This window comes from Schistocerca serialis, chromosome 8 (assembly GCF_023864345.2).
Source record: "Schistocerca serialis cubense isolate TAMUIC-IGC-003099 chromosome 8, iqSchSeri2.2, whole genome shotgun sequence".
In the NCBI taxonomy this organism is placed as follows: Eukaryota; Metazoa; Arthropoda; class Insecta; order Orthoptera; family Acrididae; genus Schistocerca; species Schistocerca serialis.
This window is the reverse complement of record NC_064645.1, coordinates 441,644,927-441,665,745: the sequence shown is the minus strand read 5'-3', so window position 1 is coordinate 441,665,745 and position 20,819 is coordinate 441,644,927. Positions and strand designations below refer to the sequence as shown.

The 20,819-nt window shown below is 38.5% G+C and overlaps 1 protein-coding gene across 1 annotated transcript in view; it reads left to right on the top strand.

The window, feature by feature from the left end:
- LOC126417175 (transmembrane protein 62-like) overlaps positions 1–20,367 on the top strand; it is a 74,208-nt gene extending 53,841 nt beyond the window's left edge. The window contains exons 11-14 of the mRNA XM_050085076.1: positions 13,467–13,585; positions 13,684–13,739; positions 13,824–14,045; positions 18,672–20,367. Of these exons, the coding sequence (XP_049941033.1) occupies positions 13,467–13,585; positions 13,684–13,739; positions 13,824–14,045; positions 18,672–18,738 (464 nt within the window). The 3' untranslated portion in view covers positions 18,739–20,367. The remainder of the gene's footprint in view (positions 1–13,466; positions 13,586–13,683; positions 13,740–13,823; positions 14,046–18,671) is intronic.
- The last annotated feature ends 452 nt before the right edge of the window (positions 20,368–20,819 follow it).

The window sequence follows — 20,819 nt, the reverse complement described above, 5'->3', positions numbered from 1 at the left end:
GTTGTCTGTGGTCGCCTTACCATCAGACAGTACAATAAACAGATCCTTGTGGGCTATGTGGTGGCTACTGCATGTGGTGATGGCCCTGAATTCCTTCTGATGCCAGAGTCTAGGTGGTGGGTCCCAGCAGGGATGTCTTGCGAAGCCTGGACATTGAAGTAGTGGAATGCATGGTGGTGAGTCCCTACCTAAACTCCGCTGTGCATATTTTGCACATGTGTGACAGACATGTTTGTGGTCATCCTGTTCCACCACAGATTCTCCACGAACTCTCATGGGCTCTCATTGAAGAATGGCAATGGACACCAAAGGATGACTTCTGTATACTTATAAGGAGCATGCCATGTAGGTGTCAGGCAGTGATAAACACTCACATACAGCATACACATTATTGCAGCTTTCAATGTTCAATGAAGAGCACCCAGGGTGACGGTATGACTGATTGCACTTTGTTTTCGACGCCTGTCTGACATTTCAGACATATTTATATAAACTATTGAGGATGTAATGATGTTCCATTGTGTAGTTACTTTGTGAAAGATGAAGGTCTAAGTTGGTAACATATCCAGTCCTCAATTATTGCTCAATGTAGGATGGCAGACGCCCAAAGTCATATTCCCCTAATTCTTTGTAGCAGTGTAGTTTACTTTCCGTAAAATTGAACCTTTTTGCCAGTATTTCATTTGGTATGTAATATTTATTTCAGTAAATGGGCAGCACACAACAAAATGAGAAAGAATACAAAGACAAAGTTCACAGAAGCTACTTCCTGTGAAATGTTGATAATATTACAAAAATCTGACACCAGTTCATGTCTGTCCAAAATATCATTTTTATGTTGCACATGTCATGCAGTCTGATACAATTACTTTTCATGTACAGTGCCATATTAAGTGGCCCAAGTTCTCTCCAAACACTAAATCTGATAACACAACCCCAGCATATGAAGCATTGAGACAAAAGGTGTATTTATCATCTCTCTGCGCTACCACAGACTGATTTATTGCACCCAAAGCTTAAATTTCATCATTGTTTGTCACCATTCTTGTGAACACATGCCATTCAGCAATAAGCATTCACAACAGACAATCTTACAGAGCAGCCAGAGCACTCTTTGTTCAGCAGGTGAAAAAAATGGACCTAACAAAATAAATAAAATATTTGGACAGTCTGTTCTTTGAGTTGCCTATCTGCAGGTGTGAAGTAAATTGATGTGACAGTACAGAGTGGATGATCTGTGTACATGTTCTGACACTCCTGCTCACCAGTGCAAATATGCCACAGCTTGTATGAAATATGAAGTCTTGCACTTTTCGCATATTCGTCAACCCGGTGCATACTAGAAACAGTAACCAACATTGTGATGATGATAGCAGCAAAATGGAAAATCACAATCCCTTATCCTGCATCTAAGTGACTTCCCCTTCCTTCCATAACTTCCACAGACTACTCCCTCTTTCATCTCCAAAGAAAGAACTAATAGTTCTGAATGCTAAGATAGTTTCTTAATGTCATGGCAGATTACAACTGTGTGCCGCACTGGGACTTGAACTTGGGACTTTTGTGTGAGCAAGTGCTTAACCAACTGAGTTATCAAAGTACAATTTATAGCCTGGCTTCACATGTTTACTTCCACTAGTACACCTTTCCTACCTTTCAAACTTCCCTTTTTTCATACAGGACTGCAAGGTACGCAAGATAACCGTGGAGTTTGGAAGGAATGAGAGACGTACTCGTGGAACTGAAACTATGAGTGTGGGTCATGAGTTGTGCTTGGGTAGCTCAGTCAGTTGAACACTTGCTCTCGAAGGCAGAGGTCCCAAGTTTGAGTCCTGGCCCTGCACACAATTTTAATCAGTCAGGAAGTTTCAAATCTGCACACAGTCTGCTGCAGAGTGAAAATGCATCCAAGTTTCTTGCATTTTTCGGTATATCTGTTGGCAGTACTAAGAATTTGACCCCCTGAATGTAAGTATGAGGGGTAGGTACAATTTTTAGTTGCAATTATCATCTCAACACATTAGTTATGTTATATTTGTTTGTTTGTTTGCAGGTATGTGTCTACAGTCCTAACAGACTGAAATTCCTGTACCACAGTACCACAGAATATCACTAAAGAAGTCAAACAAAATGACGTAGTCCACTCATAAGGTGGAGTATTGTTTGGCAATTCTTTCCTGTCAATACCGAAAATGTGGAAACTATATCAGATCAATCTAGATAACTTTTTTAGCTGTCAGGAATGGCGTAACACAACCACAAGATTTCTGCTGCTCCCAAAAACGAATTACCTCATGCTGTGGTACTGTGGCATGGGGATTTCAGTGTGTGCCTGGTTTACTGACATTTACCTGCAAACAAACAAAAAATTAATTTTGTAACTATCTTGTTTCAAATTGTTGATTAATACTTTGAGTACCCCTCATACTTGTCAACCATTCCGCTTCATACTTTTGTATTTAAGAATGTATATCATTACCCTGTAAATCCAAGGACCTTCTCTCTGCTATATAAACGAAAAAAGTCCACAGGCGCCTTTACTTCAAAGTTAGACACAAATATAGTGACCTAACATTCCATCAGGCCTATAATAAACATCAGAATGTCTCGGAATAAGATTTCTCCACAAGTACTGACACTAAAATAGTAGGGATGACTAAACATTGAAAAGCAAATTGGAACTAATTGACATATGTATTCCTCACATTGTGGTAGTACTAGTAATATTACTACATCTAATGTCAAATGACCGGTCAAAATAATGCAATGGTTATGGGTCTGGAGTTGTATTGGGAAGGATGAGAGTTCAAATGTGAATCCGACTATCCAGGTTAACATTCTCTGTGGTTCTAAATGTTTTTAGGTAAATGCTAGAATGGTTTCTTTTTAAACCAACCTTCAATTTAGTGAGTGCCCCATCATGTTTCATCCAAGTTTGTGCACCATCTCTAATTAAATTACATAACAGGAAGGGCAGTAAAATAAACTTCTTTCCTTCCATCTGTAGGTAGGTCAAAGATAATATTTCATTTAAATTCTATACACAGGAAGTTCAGAAGAGTTTATTAAATACAATCATGAAATTACAGCTCACCATTATGTATTACTGATTCCAACTAAGATTACAAAATGGTTCCTAATGTTGGAAGCTGCCACTGTATTATGAGTCTGTACAGCAGTACACCTGTAATGCCAGCATCTTTTTCAGTTTCTGGCCTTATATGTATATGTTTGTCCTCCTTTACTTTAGGTGTATTATTATTTACTTGTTGAATAGAATCCATAAATTGTATTTTGTACAAAACGGAGAAAATTTACACTAGATTATTAAACTAAATAGAACGTGACATGTAGTTATAACTTTTTTATACACTACTCTGTCATAAGGGTCAGGTTTCAGTCTTGTCACACTCGCTGTTTGTACTATATATTAGCCTGTATGTCTTATAAAACTTTCTCTAAAATATGTAGTTGAAATGTTCTGGATAAATTATTTAAATATGATCAAATAACATAGTTCACACAAGTAGATTATAATTTGCAGCTCACTTTTACTCGTTAATTACTGAATCAAGCTTAAATTAAAAGATTGTTCATAACATTGGAAGCTGCTGTTGTACAGGATGGACATAAAGTATTGATCCATTTCTATGAAATAATTGATGCATTTATGCAATATGCATGAATTTCTGTTGACACTGTATATGTATTTGTATCACAATTCAGCATGGCCTAACTTCATTTCAAACTACTGTTCCCATCACTCAAAAGCACTGATTTAATTCTGTAGTATATCTTGTCAAATTGGCAACAATGAATCCCAGATTGAAGCTCTTAGATCCAGGAAATGCCTTACCTCTGTTTTTTACACCATTGCCTTTATGTACTCAAGTGAAGAAATTTGAGGATGTTAAATCAAGTGATGAATGCAATGGCCTTGGTCTTTGCTAAACCTCTGCCTGTCCATCTGTCTGTGAATCTTCCATTAGATACTCCCTTAATATGAGAGCAAAATGAGAGGGTGCTCCACCTTGATGCAACACATCAGTGTCAGCAGTGTCTTCTTGTTGAATCTGTGGTTCCAGGAATTGCTCCAGCATATCAGCATAAATGTTTCTGTAATTAGAGGGGCTGGACAGCTGTAGTAAAAAGCCGCATCAAACCAGCTTTGAGATACAGAAACTAAAAGTTTCATGGAAATCTAAAAATATTTAATAGAAAGTAGAAACCTTATTTGTGCTTCAAACACTTGGCTTAATACTCACAAACCATGTAGTGAAAAAGTCAACTCTCTTTCTGCTACATAATATTAATTTTGGAGTCAGTTTAATTAAGATATAGTCAATAGTAGCTTATGTATATATTTCCCAGAAAATAATTTGAAATATAAAATAAAATTTGTAAGGATGAGTGCGATCCAGGGGCACAAGCATATGTGAATGGCATGGCATTGATGGCACTGTGTGGCTCTGTACATCATTTTACAGATAAGAAGTAATATTGGTCCTAGACTATTGCATTGAGGTGCTCCTGTTTCGACTTTTTTTTTCCCGTCTGAAACTAAATTGATTTTGTGAATGTAGTAAGGTGATATCTGTCCTACAATCTGTATTCAGCTTGCTTGGTGCAATTCAAAGCACTTTTTGCCAGATCCTTGATTTGCTAGTGCTTCTGGTTTTTTTTATGGCTCCCATGATTGATAGTATCTAATGCTTTGGAGAGATCTAAATTAACTCCTATTATGCTATTGTCTTTCATTTTATGTGTTGTCTGAAAGCAATGCTGATTACTGTGTAGTAACTTGTGGTCATTTAGGGATTTGTTGATTTGGTGCGTCATCAATTTTTCTACTATTTTGGAGAAAACCAGTACTTTTCTGCCTTATACTTGCCATTTTTAATAATGACTTCAGTTTTGATATTTTCAACCTATCTGGGAACTCTTCTTCAGTAAATGATAAGTTGACAGTGTATGCAAAGGTCCCTCAATCTATGGAGCTGTCATGAATATAATAGGGTACAAGAAAGGTACACTTAATTCAGAACTTGTGACAAACTTGCTTGAATGATTTTCTTGAAAGAGAGAGACTGTGGATATAGAGATTAAACAAGTGGAATGAGAATCATGAGTACACAGGGGGAGATATATGTGGAACAGGAACTGGCAGAAATTCAGGCCAGGAGGATTGCAGAATCAAAGAATGTGCTGTAAGAACAAACCCCATCTATGTAAATCAAACTAGCTGGTATAATGGTATAGGGGAGTGGAGAGGATAGGGAGATATGAATTGTGTTAAGCAGTGGCTGAAGTCAAGCATGTTGTGCTCAACATGTTCTTCCATTGTATGTTCAACTTTGCTCTTCCCTTATTATTCAGAAAGGTATTGATACAATTGCTGGCCCTGTGAAATCCTGCCCTCATTTACACACTGGCACTATGCCTTTGGAGCCTACTTCTGATTCTCAAGCACAACAGCTGCTTATACTTCGCTCCTTCATTGCTATCGTGTTCGTGTCAAGGCCCATCTAATGCTGCATTCTTCTCATGGTGTTATTTGCTCTAGGCTTCTTGATGGTCTGACTGAGGCAGAAATCCAAACATGATCCATGATCAGGGTGTCATTGCTGTCCATTGCATCCGTAGTGCCCACACGCACTCTTTTTCTCGCCTTTGATAGAGTGTTGCTCCCATTCAAGATCAAAGCAGTCTATGATGTTGCCACAGTCCGACCATACATTCCGAACCTGATGAGCTGCTACCAGTGTCATTGTTTCAACCACACTCAAATGTCTTGTCGACACCCAGCCAAATGTGTAACCTGTGGCAGGGATGCACACGAGGGCAATTGTCCGCCTCCTTCTCCCCACTCTATCAACTGCTTTGGCGACCATTCTGCCGCCTGTCAAAATTGTCCTGTGTATCTCAATGAGCATCCAGGAGAGCCGGGTAAAGGAAAAAGTGCCTTACCCGGTTGTTGGTTAGTTGGAAACCCTGTGTTCTACCAACCAGTACTTACAGTACTGTTCTTGCTACATCTTGCTTCACGAAGGACATAGCCATGCAGACATGTGATTTCAAATTCAGCACTGCAGTTGTAAAATTGCCTATTGTTATGGTAGCACCCCTGTCTCCTCCTCCATCTGCCCAACAAGCCGCCAGACTTTCGCCTCATGAGACGAAGTCACCTGCTACACAACCAGCAGGCAGGAAAGGACAGAAGGAACACTCCCGTAAATACTTCTTATGTCCCTCCAGCCAACAAACATGTGAGTCGTCTTCTGCCAAGGCCCGGAGAAATCCAACAATGCCAAATGGTCATCTCCTTTGCTGACTGGGAGATCCTCTTTGACGGTGTCACTATGTGATACCCTCGTCTGGACAACTTCCATGTCACTAGGGCACACCGCCAACCATTTTTCTGCCCTGGACTCCACAGATCAACAGAAGGAGAAAACCGATGCCTCTGTAGATCTCATGGACCAGGATCCTCCAGCCTCTGTGACTTGTAACAGTGAGCCTTCAAAGGCTGGCGCAGAAGCTGGAGGATCCTCTCCATTACACCCCTTCATTTTTTCCCTCCTCCCCTTTCTTCATCGTGACTCTCCTCCAATCGAACACTTGCAACATTCAGTCCAACAAAGAGGACTTACGGCTGCTCTTGGAATTGCAGCGTCCATCTTGTTCTTTACGCCTAGGAAACAAAATTGCATCCTCGTGACAATTTCGAGCTCTCTCATTTTTTCCCGATCTGCTTTCACCTTCCCCCTCCCCCCCCCCCCCCTGCCCTCCCCCATCTGTTAAGTAGTGTTCCCCCACCACTTTGTGCTTATTGTCATCAACCTTTGACAGTTCACCATTTCCTGACGGAATGCCCTTTTTTAACCACTTACATTCTCATTTATGTTTGCCGTCTGAATTATTGGCCGTTTTAGTGAACAACCTGTGGGCTGTTGACCACATTTTTCTTTTTATCCATCGTAGCAATATGGTGAAGGACATTTAATCTTTAGTCCAGGGCATCCGTTTCTCTATGGCATATTATACGCATCTTTCTCTTAAGTGCTTAACTGTCCTCCTTTCCATTGATTGGGCTTAATGTGTAGTCATTTTTAACTCCTTTTTTTTTTTTTGTCTTTGTGTTCTGCGGTTCTGACATGGGCAAATACGACCTCAGTTGTTTTTATGCCCTGAAACAAAAGAAACAAACATTCCCTGGTTGCCTCTCCTTCCCAGTTGTCTGCATCCCTTCTGCTTTCTTTCTTCTTGTTCCTCTCACTAACTTCACCTGACACAATCTCTATCCTAGTGCTTTTGTTAGCTAGCTCTGAGGAAGGTCAGTCTTCTTTATGTGCCTGTCAGCCACCCAAAACCTCAGTTAGAAAGTGAGTGAATAGCATGCAGTGAGAACTTTCCAGTATTGCAGAGATTAATTAGGTGGATAAAAGTAACTTTGCTAAGTGGAGACTTTTTGTTTCAGGGTAGACTTGAGGAACCTTAGCTGGGAAACTGGAGAATAAGTACATGTCAGTGATACATATCTGCAACACCTTTGTTTTTCTGTTGAAATTGTACTATTGCCTCTAGCACAGATAAACCATTACAATTCATGGAAGAATTTAACAAAGTTGTTGTAAAAAGCATGCTTGAAAATCAGTTATAATTAAACTACAGTAGTGTACAATCAGCACCTCAAAAAGAAAATTATAATTAACATAGAACCAATAGTAGTGTGTTTCTGTTAAGGTCAGTTATAGACTAGATTGACAGCAGAAAATTAATATGTAAGTAAGTAAACAATCAGGTAATAAGCAAAATAGGTTTTCCAAAACAAATATTCTGATGTGTCTGAAATGGAAAGCTAATAATCACTGAGTATTACCAATTTTGACTACTGGCAGTGATGCATAGATTTTTAATATGAAAACATTCAAAACTCAGTGGAGGGATGCATGCTGAAAATTATTAGGAGTTGTAGGAAAACAAACCAGTGGATTAGGGAATAGACTGGGATGGAAGATGTAATTATGACTATAATGAAAATCAACCAAGAGATAAGAAAGGATTGTGATGACCTAATGCAAGGTGGTTAGATGACAGTATAAAATATGCATCAACCCAACCTTACCACCTAATGGTGGCTTGTGCACCTGTATGTGCAAATGCACATGCAACAATTGCTCCATCTACAGTTTCCTCTACACCATCTATGTGTGTCATTGTACTAAGGCTCTGCAAAACTGAAAAACTCGGTAGGAAGAGGGCTAGACATGGTGGAGCCATATTCATTAGTAACACTAGTTAACAGAAAATATGTGTTCACTATTTTTGTTTGGTAATTGTTTGATGCTACAATTTCATGGTCACTGAATCCATAGATGATTTAATTTTTTTTTCTATCACTCACAGTTTTTGTCACAATGTGATTTCATTATAGATTAGAAAATTTGCAAACATATGTAATCAGAATGGAAAGTAATTGATTTATTCTGTATGAAAAGAGGTTTCTTTCTACATCTATATCTATTTTCCACAAGCCATGTTATGATGTGTGACACCGGGTACTTTATGTACCAATATCACTTCCACACTTTCCTGTTAGTCATGGGAAGTATTTTTGATAAGCCTCTGTGAGAGCTTGAGTTTCGCCTTCAAAGTCTTTCCATGAGATATACATAGGAGGAAGTAATATATCGGTTGAGTCTTCTAGGAATATTCACACTAAGAATTTTAATATTAAACCACATTGTGATGCACAGTGCCTCTATTTTAGTGTCTGCCACTGGAGTTGAGTATCTTCACGATGCTCTTATGCTTTCTAAACAAAGCTGTGACAAGATGCTGCTCTCCTTCGGATCTTTGGTAATTTTGTCTATCAATCCTATCTGATACGAATCCCAGACAGACAAGCAGTATTCAAGTACTGGCCAAATGGGAGATTTATAAACTACCTCATTTGTTGGTGGACAACACTTCCTGAGATTTCTCCCCCCTGCCTTACCTGCAATTATTTTCTTGTGGCTATCCACTTTAAATCATTAAATCACTCTACTTGCATGTTCACTGATATTTTATGGGTGTGACTTCTTCCAGTGATTGTTCTACAGTCATGTAATCATACAATAATGAGTCTTTCTGCCTGTTGTAACTGGGAAACCAAGTAGGCCTATGTTAATTTCAAGTGTTGGTTCTCTGATTAGCCGCTCAGTTTAATTTTCGGCTAAGGCATTTAGAAAAATTTCACGATTCCCTGTCCATACTACCTTCCTTAATCACCTGAGGCCTCCATTCTGTAGTTTGTAAGTTGAAATTTCTACCTAATACTATAACATGACCAGAAATTTACATGAAATATCTCCCAAGTTTCCCCTCAAATGTTCCATCACTACTGCTCCTCAGGCATCGGGTATATAAAAGCATACAATGACCATGTTTGATCCATTTCTAAAAATTTACCTACATTATTTCACATTCAGAATCTGCACTGACCTCATTAGATATTATCGTATATTCCAGTCAGAATTTAGAATTTCATTACTTTTACTGTCTGATTTCAGCCAGCTTTCTGTCCTCAGTACGGGCGTTGTTATTGATTAGAAGTGAGACTAGTTCTGGAACCTTTCTGTAGATGCTCCAGGAATTAACTAATTAATACTACATAAAGGTTTTCTTTACCCCATCTTCCATCATGAATGCTGCTTTCTTTAATTAATAGGGATAGTATTCGTCCCTGTCTAAAATCAGAATGTGTCTTACCATGCCTGTGGACTGATTTCTCAATATAGTGCAACGTGTATGTTGCTGTCATTTTAGCCTCTTCCTTGGTGTAGGGCATGCCTGACCTATTGAAGGGAGGAGGGGCGGGGGGGGGGGGGGGGGTAGAGAAGGCAGGGTTCTACAATTTGCCAACTGATAACGGAGGCCGAGAAATACACATCTAAAATCATCACAGGACCTTTTGAGCCCTGGTTTAAGCCCTCCACCCTGGTCCAAACCAGAGGATCATGATTGGTTCTGGGAACAATGCTGCAAAATTCTAGTTCTGCTTCCACCCCAAGAGTAAGGCTAGTTGTCTTTACCAATGCAGGCAGCCACGTGTAGGAACCAAGGAAGGCCTCTGAACACAAATGGCAGGTATCATTCGTGCTGACATTAGCCATGATTTGCAGCTAGGTGCACACAACGAACTCAGTTCCTGCTGGAAGAGCCTCCTCCATAGATTGCATGTGTCTCTTAGCAAGCAAACATCATGTACACTGGGCTTCTTTCCTGACCTGTCCTCTATTTCTCTAAGGGGATCCACCATTCGCCTAATTTTGAAGCTCCCAATGAAAAACTGTCCCACCCTGTGCACTCGTTTAGATCTTTCAGTGGGATCGGCCCCAGCTCCAATAGACGAGGCATCTCATACTCACTCAGATGTACTTTCAACAGTGAGCAGTACCTCAAACCTGTTTTTGAGGTGTAGGGGACAGCCATATGACCTAGTACCCACTTTTGCCTGGTACACAGGCCACCATTGTTCACCATTCAGTGCCAGTTAATGTTGACCATCCAAGATGAGTGAACTGAAATGCACTGTACAGTCAGGAATCTCAGGCAATGGTATAGGCTCTGGAGGTGCCAAAGTATTTGCCTCAGATGTCCCAGTGCCACCGCACTCCAGGGCAGCAGCCTGAATCTTGCTTTTTGTAACTAACACAGCTTCCACCTGTTTACAGTCCATGGCCAATTCCACCTGCATCTGTAAACAACAGGCACACTCCCCATCAGTCATAAATCAGATTAATCACTTTTTTTTATACCACAGAGAATACAACACTAACCCAAGCAGTTGTTGGACACAATTTAAAGTATTGCTGCTACAGTACTTCTAATTTCTACTGCTCTCAAAAGTTACCTCACATAGTGCAAATGCTCTAAAATTTATGCAAAAATTTAGAGTAAGTTAGTATACACATTTCAACATAGTAAGCAACATAGATACAATTCAAAGACCAATAACTAAATTAAATTCTTTGCATAAACAGGAACTACTGTGCTGCTAATGCGTCCACTGGGCTCCACTGCTGTGGCTACACTGACTATGCAACCATTGTATTCATTGATCGTGGGACTCAAAGTGGATCAGATGACAGTAGTGCTAATGGCGGCATATAAAGTCACACTAAAAAGTCAGCTCACACAATGCAAATGCATTAAAATTCATTCAGAAAGTTAGAATACGGTAGTATGTGCTAGTCAAGAAGCAGACACAATTCACTTCGTAGCGGAGGCATGTGAGAACAAAAAGTAAACTTAATCCTATCTATAAGTAGAAAAACTCTGCTCCTGCTGGGTTCTGCGGGTGTGGGTACTTTTGAGGTATAAGTGTGAAAACACCTCTTTATTACAAAGGAATTGTGTGTCCATTGTTTCATACTTCTTTTCTCTCTTCCCCTAAAAACATTTAATATAGCTTTTGCTTCAATAAACTGCCAATTGTATATCTCTTTCAGTGATCAGTATCTTATGATATTGGCATTCTAGCAGCTCTGGTATCATATTTCCATCACTTCTGACTTCTTGGTGAAAGTAGTCACTTTTTTCCTCACTGACCTCACACAGATTTTCAAAGGAAAAAAAAACAAAATCGAGGTGACTGTTCAAAAAGTGGTTGCTTAAGTATTGCTCATCATTCCAGGGCCCTTACTAAGTTGGATTAATAAAACAGTTAGAGCTGTGCATTATGTTACGTGATCATTTAGTTGGCTTGAAAGTTATGGAGATGCCCAGCTCCAATGGCAGTTGCTATGAGAGAGGTGTTGCACATCACGGAGAGGCTTACTGTTGAAAATGCGGTAGTGTACATTCCAAGAAGTGTTGGAGGCAGGACAGTGCTAGTACACATTTGGCATGTGTCGCTATGAACTGTCTGTATGATGTTGAGGTATTCTTGTGGCTAGCGAGATCCCCAGCTCTTTCCCAGATAGGATATGTGTGGGACCAGCTCATACGTCAACTCTGTCCCAGTGCCAGTAGATGATGTACTGAGGACCAGTTACTGCAGTTGTGGGCCAGCTTGTCTCAGGAGATGATCCAACGGCTATGTGACACCCTTTCCAAATGAAGCAGTGTAGCGTACAGGCAAAAGTGGATGCTACTTCTTACTGATACGTGGCCTCGTACTGCTGAATTCTTTGTAAATATGACTTAATTTTATAATTACTGAAATAACATCATTTACCCTCTGAAACCGTGTAAAGTTTCATTTAGTTTCCTGCTCCTCTTCTGGATGCTTCACTTTTATTATCAAACATCATATACTGCTAGATTAATTTTATTAGTCTCTATATAGTGTTAGGATTGACAAGTAATCTATGTCACTATCTTTGATTGTGTGGGGCGTGTGATATAATAATAAAGATTTGATTTAAAATAACAAAGATTTGATTTAAAAACACCAAGGCCAAGATATTGATGTCTTTGGATCACTTAGTGCCTCTGACAACCATACCTGTGGTACACTATCCTTCCAGTGTTCTGTGTATTTGGCTAGTCATATGAATGGTATTAAACCTCAGCACATTTATACCCACAGTAATCTCAGCACAAGCCTGACTCCCAGAACCTGGGATCAACTTGGCCAGTTAAGTCTTTATATTTAGCTTAACATTTAATAAAGCTTTATGTGCCATAGAACATTCTTTAATGGAGCATGTACTGGCTGACACCTTTGAAACTTCCAGTATGGCTAAAAGAGAATAACCGAACAACTACTTTCTGGTATTTCTTTCTTTCTTGTTCTTCTTCTTCTTCCTCTTCTTCCACTTCTTCCTCTTCCTTCTCTCTCTCTCTTTTTCCACTACCTGTAATTCAGCTCCTTTGCAAACCTGTCATCTCTTTTGGCCTGGCAGATGCGGTTCAGTCATTACATCTCTTCAACAGAACACAATTCTCCCACAGCCGTCTGTTGCTGCACCCACTCTCAAGGTTGCCACACAAAACAACCAACACATAATTATTGCAAATCAATACTAAACTATTACTTAACAAGCCTTTACTTACTCATTTGTGCTAATTCCATTGTCCCCCTCTCCCCCAATTTCACCACTTTGCTAATAAAAATAATCACATGAAAAATTTCTGAATTACTCTTTTAGACATTACATGGCTTTCTCTCTCAAGGGTGGCTAATATAGATGCCACAAGGCATTAAATAAAATGAGACTTTAAGATTAGTTGAGATAGTACTCAAAGTACCCTCCGCCACACACCGTCAGATGGCTTGCGGAGTATGGATGTAGATGTAGATGTAGGAAAAGACCCTGTAAGACCCAGCAGCCATCTCAACCCTGCTCCTCCCCCCCCCCCCCTCCTCCCCCCTCCCCCCAGACACTTGCAGTTACTCCATACTTTACGATGAAAGTGTTTTTGCCCCTCCAGGACTTACTGTTCTCATAATATTTTTTTCTGTTTCTAATGTGTAGGTCCGTGGTCAGTGGGTGAAGTGATAGAAGGCTACACTGGCGTAATTTTTGCATGGGGTATATTCATCAATAAGAGCTATCTCCCTGGCTCTTTCACTTACGCTTATGGATTTTTGCAGGTATTTTTCTCATTGTAATTAATTAAGGCAATATTCTTAATGCCTGTGTACAATTTCGTGTGTTCTGAAGACTGTTTTTTTCTTTTTTAATGTTTCAGATGTGTAGTTTTCAGCTTCCACTTACCCTCTTCCTTGCACATTATCTGGAAAGAAGGTACACTTTTAAAAAGAGTTCTTCTCATTGATGAGAGTAATACACATGTTGATAGTCCTTAATTTCTGCTCTTTATATTTTCAGGCTTTATCATAAAGTCGCAAACAAATCGTGCACAATAATGCATACATTTCTTCATCATTTCCCATTTGCTGTGATAGTGACATTGCAGATGATGTTTGCATATTTCTTTTGGCTTGCCTATGGAACAATGGCTTTTCTCTTGGGCCCTTTACGTACTTGGTCCGTGATTTTGGCTCTAATTTTGTGGTGTTTAGCTGTAAAACTTCCAGACAACTGTCTAAGGTAAGTGTATTCATAGTTTATATAAGAAATTTATATTTACCTGAGATAAAAGAGATGTTTACAGTTTTTTTCTCTTGGTTCAGTGATAAACCTAAGAGCAGACAAAAAAAGTCATAAACCATATGGAAATTTTCAATGTCAATATATGAAACAATACTTGTAATAGTAGAGAAGTCATGACAAAAGTCATGACAAAAGTCATTTATTTGATTAAGCACATGGTGAAAGAGAAGTGCAAAGGTGGAAATTTTAGGTAAGGAATAATTCCATGTACTGAGGACAAACCACTTTTGTACAGACGTAGAAAATTTCTGCTGCTTTACAGATTTTTGAAAGAAAGAACTGAAAGTAATGTACCTCATCATAAGTCCTGAAACAATCAACTCTTTCAAAAATAAAAGCTCATGTGAAGTTGTGCACTTCTTTAAATTTTAGTCCGAATCACATTTATAATATGATAATAGTCATTACCAACTTCAGCTGTAGATTAGAGATAGTTTATTCTATGTTATAGTTTGGATGGCACTTGGTAGACAAAGCATTGTCATATTCAGTATGATTGTCATCATGTTATAAATATGACTTTATTTAAAATAAAAATAAGTTTGATAAAAATAAGTGAGTCAGTCAATTTTGTCCATAAAAAGGGTGTACCTTTCTCCTTTTCATTTGGTGTTGCTGTTATTTTTAGAATACCAAAGTGTTGTGTTGAGAAGTAGTAACAAACATTAGTTTTGAAATATGTAATGCATTACAGTCTTAGCGATTTTTTTCCAAAAATATTAAAATCAATCATTGTTCAGCCCATTTTTAAGAGAAGTAATAAAATGTATCTATCCTTATTAACGTTCATTCAAACAATGGATAGTCGAGGTTGGATTATCAACAATTATGGAAAGGATAGATTGCTACTAACTGTAAGGATGACATGCTGAGTTGCAATCAGGCAGAACAAAAAGATGTACATATTAAGCTATTGGCCAAAGCCTTCATTGGAAAAGAGAAACACACACTCATTCGTCCAAGCAAGCATGCCTCACCCACACGACCACTATCTCTGGCTGCTTAGGCCTGAGCAGCCAGAGATAGCGGCTGTGTGTGTGAGGCATGCTTGCTCATGTGAAAGTGTTAACATTCATTCATTTACGCAATCAGTCATGTTGCATAGATCATTTCAGGAACCAAAATCTTTAGTGTTTTCTCTCTATGGCTCCCTCTAGTACAATGGAAGTTATTTCTGGATATCTTAATGCATCTCCTATCGTCTCTCGCCTTCTTGTAGCCAGTATTTTCCACATATTACTTTCCTTGTTCATTCTGCAGGGAACTTCACCATTTCGTACCTTGTCAGTCAACATAATTCTCAGCATGCTTCTGTAACACCACATCTCAAATGCTTCGTTTCTCTTCTTTCCTACAGTCCATGATTCACTTCCATGCAATGCTGTGCTCCATTTGAATGTACTCACAAATTTCTTCCAGGCTTATATTTGATAATAGCAAACTTCCTTTACCAAAAAAATAAACAAATAAATAGAATAAAAATTTAAAAAATGTGATAAATGCTCTTTTTGTATGTGCTAGTCTGCATAAAAGAAATATGCAATGAGATGAACAAATATGAGACTTTTATTCAAGGACAATAACTACATTGAAGTCTCCACAATTCTTGATGGTTCACAGGACAATGTAAAAGGTAGGACATGGTTTTTAATAGAATGTGTGATCACCAGTGACAGCAGTGCATGCTCTGCAACGTGCTCCTGTGCTGGCCTCAAGATTGGTAAGGAATTGTTATGCTAGGGCATTCCATCCTCCACGAACATGGCTAACAACTGTTGGATGGTGATTGGTGCATGTGGTCATGCTGCGGTATTTCTCCCGAATGCAACCCGCACATGCCCGATGGGATTTAAGTTGGGGGAAGAGGCAGGTCAGACCATTCACTGTATATTCTCTAGTTTCAAGAGCTGCTCTACCTTTACTGTTTGATGTGGTTGCACTTTGTCATCCATAAAAATGAACTGTGGACCAAATGCACTCCTGAAAAGATGCACCTGAGGAGTAGTGTAGTGTCATAATAATGTTGTCTGGTGAATGCACCATGTTCAAAGATTTAGAAGTCAGTACATCATTGCAACATAATGTCTCTTCACATCGTAACACCTGGACCACCAAAAACAATCAAGTTCAACAATGCTGGGCGTACCTTCATGTTGAGAGGTGGAACACACAATGCACTGGGGAACATCCTTGTACACGATAGATTTGGTGGTCCAGGTGTTACAGTGTGGAAAGGCATAATGTTGCATGGACAAACTGACATCCAAATCTTGGAACACAGTACACTCACCAGTCAACATTATTATGACACTATACTCCTTCCCAGTGTGTATCTTTTCAGAGATAGTTTCAGCACTGACTTCATTTTTATGTATGACTTTGTGCAACCACATCAAGCAGCGCAGATGGAGGAGCTCTTGGAGCAAGAGGGATATTTGGGAAATGGACTGGCCTGCCCTTTCCCTTGACTTAAATCCCACCGAGCATATGTGGGATGTGTTGGGGAGATGTACTGCAACACGGCCACATGCATTTGTTAACCACCCTTTTGGAGGAATAGAATGTCCTACCAGAAGACCTTCTTACCAACCTCTGGCCAGTGTGGTAGGACTCTGCAGAGCATAAGTTACCATTAGTGATGACCACACACATTATTAAGAAGCATGTCCCACCTTCATCATCGTCCAGAGGACCATCATAAATCACAGTGACTTCAGGATAATTATTGTCTTTGAGTAAAAGTGTCATTTCTGTTTGTCTTATTGCGTATTTCTTTCAGTTACATTCTGTACTATACCGTAGCAGTTCTTTCTAAGTGTGGTCCAAGTTTCACTGAGCTTTGTTACTTGGCAGTGACAAAGTGTGCAAAAGTTACTTTCGTCCTTGAGTTTTGCGTACCAGTGTTTATCTTCCTTGCTTCATTCATCACACAGTATTTGATTCTAAAGTAGAAGAATCCCCTCACCTGATGATGAAAAAACAGAAAGAATTTTGTTCTGACTACAAGAGCACACACATAACGTCAAACAGAACAGTTCATTACTTCAAGAAGACTGCTACAGGAAAACACTTGCTATGGAGTGGCTGCACTACTAGTCCGAGACACGCAGACTAAATGCCAACGTATGACTAAGAGGGAGGCGGGCCGGGCCCGACTCTATAAGCCTTTGGCCGGCCTGTAGAGTGTGCACTACAGAATGCTGTGCTCGCAATCAAAAGTGGATGCCTCTGCCGTCACTAGCGTTTGTGACTTCTGTGGTGTGCCATACAGCTGTCCGAATATGGTGGTTGCAGTATCTTACACAGGTCGCTACAAATTTTAAAGTGTCATTATTTATTACTTACTGTGGCTGTACATAAGAACTATTCTTCTTACATACATTTTTTTTCTTCTGCAAAATATTTTATGCTCCATTTATTTCCATATTTATTCTTTGCTCATGGACTCTAGGTGATAATTTTCAGCTGTGAGTATTGAGTCCACCATACAGTTTTATGTGCAGACAAATGTAAGATTACTTCAAGGATTTATATATGAGCAATAAAAGAAAACAGGACTACACGTAAAAAGTTTATTACACATTTTCTGTTACAATGTAACACCTGACATCTACTTTCGTATTAAACAATGGAATATCCAGGATGGAATGTAACTCACCATATAGTAGAGATGCTGAGTTGCAGATAGGCACAACAAAAAGACTCTCACAATTATAGCTTTCGGCCATTAAGGCCTTTGTCTACAATACACACACACACACACACACACACACACACACACACACACACACACACTCACTCACTCAATCAAATGCAACTCACACACACGACTGCAGTCTCAGGCAACTCTGCCACTGGCAGTGTGGTTTCAGTTTTCTGAGACTGCAGTCGTGTGTGTGTGTGTGGGGGGGGGGGGGGGGGGGGGGGGGCAGGGCGCGTGCCTGCCTGTGTGTGCGTGCGCGCGCTCACGCGAGCATGCACGTGTGTGTGTGTGTGTGTGTGTGTGTGTGTGCATGCGTGCACACGTGTGTGTGTATTGTAGACAAAGGCCTTAACGGCCGAAAACTATAATTGTGAGAGTCTTTTTGTTGTGCCTATCTGCGACTCAGCATCTCCACTATATGGTAACTAGTTTCATTTTAACTACTCATTTATACTGTATATATATTTCTCTCTGAGTAACTTAAAAAAAAAAATGTTTAATTGGTTTCGTTCATTCATGTAGGTAGTTTGTTAAGAAAACCTTTTGCCAGCTATTATCATTGTCTGCTATAAATGTTACTGTCTTGTGTAATAATTTTCCTTTTTTCATGTAATATGTTGTAAAAATGGAAAGGTGTTTTTATTGCTTTTCATATATTTATAAATCTTCTTAGTTGTGACAGTACATTTACTAAATGTTTCATAATTTTTATTTTAGCTTGTTTGTTGACCTTTTGTCTCACTTTCATGTGTATATTCAGTTGTAAACAAAAACAATTAATTTAAATCTAATCACTCTCATGTTAATTCAAGGTGAAGTTCTTAACAAAGCATTAATTTTTATCCATTGAAATCTTGCAGGGAAGCTGCTTCAGTGTGGAATATAAGAAATATTCATAGTGGAGTTGGGGAAATAAGTGCTACCTGAAGTTAGTTAGTACTTGTACTGCATGCAAATGTACCTGTTCACTCCAGAATGTTTAATTTATTCCTCCGTGTAGACTTCTGACTGTGATTGTTAAGCTTTTAGTGAGTATACAGTAGATGCATTTTAAAAAGTTCCTTTATAGTAATTGTTTAAAAGAAATAAGTTTAAAAGAAATAAGTATATCTGTATCCATTCCCGTATTGTACAAGTAGTTTATATCCACTATAGATGCTCTGTGTACTTCCAAAGAATAGCATTTAAAGAAAGAATGTATTTTTGTATTTTTATTAATTTTTTTCCTGCATGTTGTGGATAATGAAATATTTTCTAACAAAATAATGAAATATGTATTACTATATTTATAAAGTGATTCCATTCCTACTTGTGCCAAACATTTATTGCTATTCTGTCTTACTGCGCGAAGTACTGAATATATAAAGTCTATTTTGTTTGAAAACTTGTTGGACCACATTTCAAATGTACTCTTCTTGTAGAAAACTGTTTGTATCCCTAAATAATATCTAAATATGTACCTTAAATTGGTGACATTTGTTCATTTGCATAAGACAGTTGATCAATCAGCAGATCACATATTGCAATGGAAGACATCACCAGTTACATTAGTTGAAGTAGAAAGGATAGATATTACAACATTAAATAGAAGAATTTTGATTTTTAATAATTTAGTGGGATTGTATCTGTCTTGTATATCCTTATCTAACATTAACCTATATTTATGTCATCTGCTTTGTGCATTCACTTAAATGTACTTGTTTGTTTTTATGTAACTATCATTCATCGTATTCTGGTTACTCTAATAACAGAACTCTTTTGAGTGATTTTTGAGGTGTTCCATGGTATAATTAATAGACAATATTTTTCTTGCTGTCAAGCCAGGTTGACAATACCATTATTGTGCAATCTGATCCGAGGTCAAAAAGAGGGTGTGTGTAAGACCATAGTCAGAAACACCTTTCAAAGATTATTAGGTTATCCGTTTTATTATGCACAAAAATGGAGTCTCAACCTGGCTGAGCATCCAAAAATATACCTTCTGCAAACAACTACACTTTGTTAACTGAGTTTTTAGGTTTCTCCATCTAACTATTTGTTATTGTGTTTTCCATACTGCAAATTACATGAACACAGCAGACAGGTATGTCAGTGAAATATTAACTTTTTGTGTGTACACCATGACTTCAGTCAGAGAACTGTCTTCAGTTGCAAATTGTTTTTTAAGAAATTTGAACAAATGCTACTGCTGTTCATAATTGTGAAACTGATGGTAGTTGTACTTATCTGTGATGAAACTGTTGTGCTTTCAATGTGTGTTATTAGTCATAAGTATATGAAATCAGATTTTACATGTAATCCAAGTACATTTGAAGATAAAATCCTGAGAACTGTATCAGTATTGTAGACAGTGAAATGAGTGCCTGTGCATCTTATCTCGTGACACATGCGGAAATTGTGCTTTTACTGAGAGCATGTATTGTAGCTGTACATAACTTCTGTTTGTAATTCATCATATTTTGTCTGTTTCCATAAACTGAATGTCATTGAACTAAAATGTTATGTACATGGGTGTTGGCTGGTAACAATTATATATGTATATATTTTTGACATTCTGGTCATTTGTGCAACATTCATCTTAAACCAGTGGAAATTCAGCATAATACTACAGAAGTTGTAAGGTGATTAATTTTGAAATTAGTAACAGCAGGAGTCCTGACATATTTACAAGAAATGTTCATTCTTAGAAACAGGTGAGGGAAGGAAACTTCACTTTACAATATGCTTGAACATGAGGGAGCCTGATTGTGGCTGTACTGAGTACTTAAGATTTTTTAGCAAGTACCCAACAATGCCAAACTACCATCTTTTGCTCTATTCCCTTCCTCTTTATATACTTCATTGTTTAGTTCGTATGTAGTAAACACGAGAAAAATTATTATTGAATTACAGATCAAAAAATTAAAAGCTGTAGTATCAAACAATTTACTAAATTACTTTGTCTTCAGTAAAAATTCCCAGCCATGTATCTGTGTTGGAACATCTACTTTCACACACTTATGCAAGAC